General features: G+C 41.4%; 1 protein-coding gene across 4 annotated transcripts; it reads left to right on the plus strand.

The window, feature by feature from the left end:
- The first annotated feature begins 112 nt into the window (after positions 1–112).
- Positions 113–8,905, plus strand: LOC117255213 (sialoadhesin-like). 4 transcript variants are annotated; one of them, XM_033623879.2, is made up of 13 exons: positions 113–448; positions 859–935; positions 2,206–2,565; positions 2,707–2,904; positions 3,048–3,404; positions 3,631–3,858; positions 4,752–5,015; positions 6,071–6,334; positions 6,489–6,749; positions 7,847–8,107; positions 8,231–8,321; positions 8,426–8,489; positions 8,576–8,905. In XM_033623879.2, the coding sequence occupies exons 1-13, from the start codon at positions 438–440 to the stop codon at positions 8,666–8,668; spliced, it is 2,529 nt and encodes an 842-aa protein (XP_033479770.2). In that variant the 5' UTR covers positions 113–437; the 3' UTR covers positions 8,669–8,905. The 4 variants fall into 4 exon arrangements, with proteins under 4 accessions (XP_033479770.2, XP_033479771.2, XP_078022590.1 ...); XM_033623880.2 differs by having other exon boundaries at positions 8,579–8,905; XM_078166464.1 differs by having other exon boundaries at positions 780–2,565.
- Positions 8,906–9,521: the final 616 nt, after the last annotated feature.

A 9,521-nucleotide genomic window follows, 5' to 3' on the forward strand; every position in this document is an offset into this window, starting at 1 on the left:
CGGTACTACAACTACAAAAACAGACTGATAGCGAGCTTCAGGATCCCGGTTCTTAGCTTTAGCAAATTATCCTCTCCACTTTTTACCCTGCAGATATTTAACTGGATGCTAATCTGATGCTTCAGTGCAGTAAAAGTCTTATTTGCTATCCTGAGTTACACCTGAGCTGTGTTCTGTGCACCAGTGTAAGATTCTCTCCACCAGCCAGATGTTGTTGCAGACTCCAGCTGCAGCCCAGCCCTGCAGGAAGAGGAGGAAAAAGAGGAGGAGGAGGACTTCAACAGTGAAAGTGAAACTAAGCCTTCGATTTCAGGTTTCTCTCCTGTGTGTTTCTGTGTTACTGTTTAGGCTAAAATTCATGTTTTTAGATTCAGCATTTTACCACTTTTTTACACACAGTAAAAGAGTTACCAAAAGCCACTGAGAGTGACGTCAGCATGGATCTGGGGTGGGTATTTATTTATGCATGGCCTTCCAGTGGACCTTTTCTTGGTAGCGTGTTAACGTTTGCATGTTGGGGATGTCTCTGTGTTATATAACGTGCTGACCAACTGACGTGCATCATGTTAACATGCCACCTTCCCGAAACATGTTAACTAATGTGTAAAGTGACGTAACAGCTTATTGTTCGAAGTGACACAGCAGCTTTTGCACAAAGGCCGTTCTTCAGCATCACTGACTCTCCCTCGCCTCTTACAAGTCTGTAATCTACAAATTAATAACTAACACACCAGTATCCTCTCTTGGAGGTGCGTGGATTGTTTCTCTATGGATTTCAGGGCGTTACAGTGTCTCAAGCAGCACAGACTGACACAAACTCCAATCCGAAACTTCTGATGTGTTTCACCGTCTCTGAAGTCACAGCAGACAGAGGAGAGGACCAGCTGTGAGTTTTAAAGCAGCAGGACTTGTTGTCTTCCTTCTCTCGGTGTCAGGTACTGTATATTTACACTGAATATAGTTCAGTTATGCTTTTGTTTGTTATTATAGTTATCAGCTGCAACATTTTAGAAAATTGAACATGAGAGTGCAGTTTAAAGATTGAAAAAACTGTCCAGGTTGATATAAAATTTATTTCTGTTTCGAAGGAGCAGTGTGTAGGATTTGTAGTACCGTAAAACTCAGAATATAAGTCGCAGTCTATTTTTTAAGGTCTCAAACAGGGAAAACAAGGTTTTATATTACTATTTGTTAATAAAAACGTTATACAAGTTATTCCTACACTGTTTCCCTTTATTTTTAATTTGAAACACATTCAAAACACAATAACCTCTTAATCAGCTTTTGTTACTTTTCAGATTGCAATTTTCCAAACAACCTCTTCAGGAAATAAAATTACGGTATAACAACATCGGTCAGCTTTCAGTGAAAATGTAGTGTAAAAATAAATAAAATCCTATTGTCTGTCCTGTTTATTGCTTGGGCACTGTTATTTACGTGACAACACCTGAACATAACACACACACACACACACACACACACACACACACACACACTGGCTGTTTGTTTCCACCTCTCTTCTCGCTGAAAGTCTCGGACCTCCAGCCGCCCGCCTCCGCCTTGATTAAACGCTGAAAATAAAATAAAGAGGGAGACAGGTTTTTCCTATTTTATCTTATTTTGTTTTATTTCTCCCTCTCCTCTCGCTAGAAGCGTCGGAACTCCCGCCGCCCGCTGCCGTCTCAAACATGGAGGTCTCCCTCTCCGCTGAGCACGCCCGGCCTGTTAAATAGCCTGTAACCATGACAACTGTGTGACACAAACTCAATGCTTTGGTCATTAAATAATGTCGGGCTCGGTTCGGGTTCGGACAGAAATGTGCGGCCCGTTCCGCACTCTAACACACACACACACGGAAAACCGGACATTATCATCAATTTATAAAAGGCCCCGGACGGGACTTGAAAAGTGGACATGTCCATGTTGGTCAGCCTAACGTAGCGCCATCTTGTGGGTCAAATTACCTATGTCAGCATTCACCTTGGTCTATAGGTCGCACCGGTCTATAACCCGCACCCAACTTTTTAGATGAAAAAAGGGGGAAAAAGTGCGACTTATACACCAAGTTTTACGGTAGTTATTTCTGTCAATATATTCCCCTAAATCCTACACACTGCTCCTTTGAATATATTACTGTTGCTTTAATGCACCTTAAGAATGGCACCAGTGCACACACTGTGGTTCCTGTTGTGCTCTGTGTTACAGTGATACAGGGTCAGAATGGCTGGGGAGTGACTTACAGTCCTACTAAGATCTGTGCTGTAAAAGGATCAACAGTGGAAATACACTGCAGCTACACATACCCATCCAGAATATATGGCCGTCATGCTACAGTTGAGAAAACATTCTGGTTTGCCAACATGTATCCATATGATCTTGTAGATCTGACAACAGACCCACAGTATTCAGGTCGTGTGCAGTATGACTGTGATAAGATTAGGAACAACTGCACTCTGAGAATCACAGACCTGAGAGAGAGCGACTCAGCTGAGTACAAGTTCAGGTTCATAACAAACCAACTCACTGGTTATACTGGTTCACCTGGAGTCACTTTGTCTGTCACAGGTAACATTTTCATTCATATGTTAATTATTTACAAATGGTCAACATCTAGAAAACAATAATATAGATGTGTTTATTTGCATGTGTGTGTGTGTTGACAGTTTTGTCTAAAATAACATTCCTGTTCCCTCTTCACAAATCCAGGTCTCCAGGTGAGCAGATCAAATAATGGGCTTGACTGTCAAAGCAGTTGTGTACCTGATCGCCCTTCCTTCATCTGGTACAAAAACGGACAGAAAATTCAGACAGAAGCATCTTCTTCTTATTTAAGCAACTATAATTACAAAGACAGCTATTCTTGTGCTGTAAAAGGATATGAGGATTCCCCCTCTCCTCCAACATGTGAGTTTACTCCACATATATCTATTAACATAACACCATCTAGTGGAGCTGTGTTATTCATGTTTCCTTAATATGGAGATCCCACTTGTGACTCCTCAATGACTGCACTTTAAAAATGATGAGAAGATGATTTTATCTTTCAGGTGCCGATGGTCAAACCTGCAACAGAGTGACGTACACTGACAGAAACATCTGTGCCTTCAAAGGCTCATCAGTGGACATTTCTTGCACTTACAGCAGTTACAAGAATCATGTTGAATCCAAATTCTGGTTCAGTTCTGAACGTAAAGGTCAGTGGCAGAATCCCTCACAGCCTGAGGACCTTAGTAAAGACTCCCAGTTTGCAGGTCGTGTTCAGGTCATTGACACAGAGGGAGGACGCTCCACCCTGAGAATCACTGACCTGAGAGAGAGCGACTCAGCTGAGTATCACTTCAAATTCACAACACCAAGCTTTGAATGGAGGAGTAGTTTACCTGGTACAACTCTGACTGTCACAGGTAAACACAGACTGATGTAAATACACCAACACGGTACATTTAAAAACACTCAACATGTGGATAAGGATCAATGTGTTTGTGTAATTACTGTTGCATAAATAAACAGATACAAATGCTCTCTACCTCTTATAGGAATTAATACTGTTGTGTTGATGTGTATGATATGTACATCCATCATCTGTTTTTTAGACACAGCGATAATATTGTTTCTTGTTCTCATATCCAGCTCTCCAGGTGCAGGTGACCAGAATATCAGTCGGGCAGTTTGTTACTGAGGCAGAGCTGAAGTGTCACAGCAGCTGCAGTCCAGCTGGTCGTCTTTCCTACGTCTGGTTCAATAATAAAGTGGAAATTACTGGAGTGGAGACATCGTCTTATAAAGCCTGGTTATATCTTGGTGACAATGTCTCCTGTGCTATAAGAGGACGCGAGGAGTTCCCCTCTCCTTCAGTGTGTAAGTTTAATCCACTGTGTCAGGACAAAAAAGACACATACGTTCTGACATTACAACACAATTATAGTTTTACTACTACTACTAGCAGAAGCAATATTCTGATGCATGCTGTGATGTAACATTTTTTAATTTTTCTACTTTTGTGATTCAGTAATATTAGAGGTATAATATGTTGTTGCTCTCAGATATACCATAGTGTATTTTTTTGTGTATACTTTATTTTTTTGTTGGTTTTTATTTTTACTTTATTTTCAGTTTTAGTTTTCAATTCAATTTAGTTTTAGCTAGTATCCAAAATGGGTTTGATTTTTTTTTTTTTGTTTAGATTTTATTGTTAAAAATGTTTAGTTTTAGTTTAGTTTTTATTTGTTTTTTCTACAAACAAATAAGCTGAATAAAATATCAGTTGATGCAACAGCTGTAAGTATACAGAAAATATGAGGAGGGATTTGTTGTATTTCATGGGGACGGCCCAATGGAAATGTTAATAAAAGCCTTTCTTTCCAAAATGAAACTAAAGGTTACCTTCCCACTAGTCTCTATATACAGACTCGACATTCTATCGCCGTCTGCTGGAAGTCAGACGCCAAATACAGCCGATGGGTTCCGAGAATGCCTTCCCACCCACAATAATTTTATACGGTCTGCTCTGTAGAATTATTTGGGAAGTGATCCTCCAGCTTGGCAGTATGTAAAGAGAAGAATATGTAGAGTTGTTGAAAACTAATGTTAATGAGTCTAACCTGTGACAGCTCCAGGATCAGAACTCAACAAAGCTGCTGTGACAAATACTAGAGATAATCTTACAAAACAATTACTGCTAAAATACTCTGTTGTCTGTGATAATGTCTTCTATCATCTTTTAAAGTTATTCATGTTCAATTCTCCTCCAGATGCTCCAAAGCTTCCCTCTGTGTCAGTGAGTCCCTCTGCTGAGATAGTGGAGGGCAGTTCAGTGACTCTGACCTGTAGCAGTGATGCTAACCCAGCAGCTAACTACACCTGTTACAAGAAGACAGTAAACCCCAGACCTCTCAGTGACACACCACAGCTTGTCTTCAGCTCCATCCAGTCCTCTGACTCTGGACAGTATTACTGCACAGCAGAGAACGAGCTGGGGAGGAGGACGTCTAATGACTTCACCATGGATGTGAAATGTGAGTGAAAAAGCTTATTTGAATATAACATACAGCTTGAATCTGTCCAGTGTTTGCTGATGATACCTACTCTCTTCAGCTCTACATTTTCACTTTCATTATCATATAGCTTTAGCTTGATGTAGGTGCAGACATTTGCAGTCACCTCTCTGTCAGCTCTGCTGCGTTTGTGCAAAGTTTAGGCTCTTCAGTCTACTTCGCAAGTGTTAGTGGTGCTTTTTGTGGCTGGCTTTGGATGGTGGTGTCGTGTGGCTGTGAGTCACTCATCAGGATGAGGACATCAACTTACCTGTCTGTAAACTGTCCTGCTGCTGACTTCTGCCAGTTACTGTAGCTAAGTCAAAGTTCAGTAAACATCTAAGAAAAAGTAAGAGGAATGGGCCCCAGCTGCTCGCCACTGTACAGGCGTTGGAAAAGCAATCTGGATGACCTCCATGCCATATTATTTTCCAACAAGATTTCATGAACTGAACCCTTATTTCACCGAAACTTGGCTGAATCCTGGACAGCGCCATTCAACCAGGAGGCTCTTTTTCAATATGCTGATCTGACAAAGTAGAGGACTCTGGTGAGAGAAGGAGAGTAGGTGTGTGCTTTACAGTGAATAAGGACTGGTGTGTCAGCGGGAATGTGAGGTGCTGTCCTGTTCCTGCTGTGGATCACTGCTCGGGAGAAGCAACCATACAGCCATCTTGGAACCATTTGGAAACATGGACAATAACAAAGCAGCAGCTAACAATGTAAAAAGACCTTTAAAAGGGACTAAATTAAAGTGCACAAGTTAAAGGAGCTGATGGGATCACATTTCACTGGAGTTGTATCTCGTATAACTCCATGTGACAAATAAATGATCGATTGATGGATTAGTTCCACATTCACAGTCTGCTGTCATTAACTGAGCAGCTCCAGAAGATTTTAGGTGTTTTATGCAGTTTTGGGACTCAACAGTCACACATCCATTTGTCAGAGCACCTTCAAAGTCTAAAATACCATATGTTCTTTTGTGGTAACACACCTTTAACCTTGAAAACCCTCTGTTGAAATCTCTCCTCCAGATGCTCCAAGAGTTCCCTCTGTGTCAGTGAATCCCTCTGGTAAAATCATGGAGGGCAGTTCAGTGACTCTGACCTGCAGCAGTGATGCTAACCCAGCAGCTAAGTACACCTGGTACAAGAAGACCGTAAACCCCAGACCTCTCAGTGAAGGACCACAACTTGTCTTCAGCTCCATCCAGTCCTCTGACTCTGGACAGTATTACTGCACAGCCGAGAACATGCTGAGGAAGATGAGGTCTAATGACTTCACCATGGATGTGAAATGTGAGTGAAAAAGCTTATTTAAATATAACATACAGCTTAAATCTGTCCAGTGTTTGCTGATGATACCTGCTCTCTTCAGCTCTACATTTTCATTTTCATTATTATTTAGCTTTAGCCTAACCTTGAAAAACCTCTGTTGAAATCTCTCCTCCAGATGCTCCAAGAGTTCCCTCTGTGTCAGTGAATCCCTCTGGTAAAATCATGGAGGGCAGTTCAGTGACTCTGACCTGCAGCAGTGAAGCTAACCCAGCAGCTAAAAAGACCTGGTACATGGAAAACCAAAAAGTGCTTCAAGGATCAGACGGTGTATATCAGTTCATGTCCATCAGCTCTGAAGACAGAGGGAAGTACTACTGCACATCTGAGAATCAACATGGACGGATTAACTCTTCATCCATTTTCATAGATGTCCAGTGTAAGTAAAAAGCATCAATACTTAACAGTGTTGTGCACAGACATTTTGTGAGGCAGGTGCTCAAGTGAAAAAAAAAGTGCACTTGTTCCACAAAATTTGTTTTGCATTTGGGCATGCAGACATTTTCTTGTGTGCTTACAAAGTGCACCCTGCCAGGAAGTTTCTGAAGAGCTCTTGAGGCCAAAGTGCATACAGTACATTTGTGCACAGTAATGAGCAGAGAACATGATATGTTCCCACAGCAGCAAACTGCATGTCAGATTTGTTTAAAGTAATTGTCAGAGCTGTGGTGTGGGAGATTGAAACAGTATTTCAAGTTGGGGTTTGGTTTAAAAAAGTCACGTGGACATGGGGAAGCATCTGCGTCTGTCTCCACTTGCGTGGAGTCAGACGATGGATTAAAAAAATGTCGTTGTGAAACTTGGCACAAGCTTGAGCCCGAGCGTAACTTCACAGTCAGCAGTAACACAATCCTGGCACAGTGCTGCAACATGGAAGAGGTTCATTACATTATGAGTAGGAGGAAGACTGAATCAGCAACAAGCCTGAGTAAAATCAAACACGAGTACTTCTTATTGTCTTCTTTGTTGAATTTAGGTCTCAGGGAAATGTCTGTCTGTGTCAGATGCCTTATTATGTTAGATACTTTAGCTATTCAAGCAGGTGTGCTCCATCAGTCACGTCTGATAAGCTTCACCACAAGTACAAATACTGTGACACTGAAATTATATACAAGCAGAAAAATGGAAAACTACCTAAGTAATAGGAATATACAGTAATCCCCTGATGGAAGTAAGGTTTGAACAGCTTCCATTTAGGATTCATCCTGACGGTGGCCACTGTGCAGTATCTTAAATGGTTTCACTGTAGCTAGAGGCCACTAAGTTTCTTCACAGATACAGGACATAAGTTTCATGTACAGGTCTGTTAGAGGTCACTGTAGCCTGACAGCTAGCTTTGTAGAGGTGACAACAGCCTGTCTCAGGACTTCTAAAGTAGGTGGATAACACAGTAACCACCTTCTGGCTTTGGCAGTCCATACTTAAAAACTGGTGTGTAAACAAAGATTGATAAGTTGTCTGTCATTTCTCCTCCAGATGCTCCAAAGCTTCCCTCTGTGTCAGTGAGTCCCTCTGCTGAGATAGTGGAGGGCAGTTCAGTGACTCTGACCTGTAGCAGTGATGCTAACCCAGCAGCTAACTATACCTGGTACAAGGAGGATGAAGACTCACCAAAAGCGTCAGGACAGATCTTCACCATCTCTAACATCAGAGCTGAACACAGTGGGAATTATTACTGTGAAGCCCAGAACACAAGAGGACGTCATAACTCCACCTTACAGCTGACTGTTGTGGCAGGTTAGTTTCTCTGTGACACTAATTATTGGCTGGTTAACAGACAGCATCACCCAATTCATGAATCAAACCCTTCTAGTGAGGTGCAGCACTGTATATCTCATGACTGTCTATCTCTGTTTCTAGATAAATCAACAAATACCAAAACGATCATCACGTTGACGCTGGTGTTTGTCATGTTGATTCTACTGCTTCTTGCTCTTCTTTGCTGTGTGAGGTGAACAAATAAAAATGAATCATCACTGATGTTCTGCTTTGAATATTCACTTTGATAGTTGGAGTTTTCAATTAACTTTATGTATTTATTTGTTTTTGGATTAGATTCATGAAGAAGCAAACTCTGAGCTCCACCACTGAGCTGAATGAACCCAATGAGACTCTGGAGGTGAGAGAGAGATTTTAAAATCGAATTGTTTCCAAATTCCACTTATGACTCTTCCCTTTGACTCTCATCTTGTCTTCTCTCTTCAGCAGTCAGAGTTTGATCCTTGTACAATCAACTCCTCAGCCTTGAGCACCATCACTGCAGCACAGATAGAAGACGCAAAGGAGAACCTGGTGTGAAGGATCCGCCAGGTTTGATGCTGCTGCATGGAAAACCTAATGAACTCAAAACAACTTCGTCCATTTATGAGTTTTCAGGTTTTAGTTGCAGCCGCATGTAGCAGAAGATTTGAGTTCAATGAAAGCTTTATTTGTACCTGTGCAGGTACAATACATATATCAAGGATTTCAAAATGGTATTTTACGTTTCAATAAACTGCTTGTGAAAAAAAAAATATATATATAGCCACCACCTCACACCTGTCCTGTCAGTCTGTTCAAAACAGAAATGTCCCTGGCAGCAAAGTATTTCACAGTGCATGTTTGAACACACTGAAAAACATCCTCAGCTTTATCACATTTTGCTAGTTGTAACATATTCAAAGTTTTGCAGGAGCTGGCTGAAACAAACATCCAGCTTCCACATCAACTCTGCAGATTGAACATCGTGTCAGAGCAGATTATGGTACTTATTACGAAAGCATTCTTCACTAATTTAGACAAGATGGTCTCCAAATTCCTCTGGGGGACTCCCATACTGGATGGGTGGCAATCCTGACAATTTACCTGCTTGGGTTTACTTGGAGAAGGCAGCCTCCCAAATCTCTTTACATTCCATATTATGCTCCCAGCTACCCCTCCCCTCCACATCCATTACAAATAATCCGGTTGTGTCTAATTCTCTTAAAATATGGGGTCAGTTTAGAAAACATTTTGGCTTGCACAGACCCTCCAGTCTTGCCCCACTACTTAACAATCATGGCTTTCAACCCTCGAGTACAGATTCAGCATCTCGAACTTGGTTTAACAACGGCATAGTAACGGTTAATGACTTATATACAGACGGCATTTTCTCATCTTTTGCAGAGCTCTC

Source organism: Epinephelus lanceolatus, chromosome 3 (genome assembly GCF_041903045.1).
Source record: "Epinephelus lanceolatus isolate andai-2023 chromosome 3, ASM4190304v1, whole genome shotgun sequence".
In the NCBI taxonomy this organism is placed as follows: Eukaryota; Metazoa; Chordata; class Actinopteri; order Perciformes; family Serranidae; genus Epinephelus; species Epinephelus lanceolatus.

What these genes read in the sequence shown, in the direction of transcription:
- LOC117255213 (XM_033623879.2), top strand. An exon ending in TACAACTCTGACTGTCACAG is followed by an intron (nt 3,405 to 3,630) that starts GTAAACACAGAC and finishes TCTCATATCCAG; the next exon opens with CTCTCCAGGTGCAGGTGACC. An exon ending in CTTCACCATGGATGTGAAAT is followed by an intron (nt 6,335 to 6,488) that starts GTGAGTGAAAAA and finishes TCTCTCCTCCAG; the next exon opens with ATGCTCCAAGAGTTCCCTCT.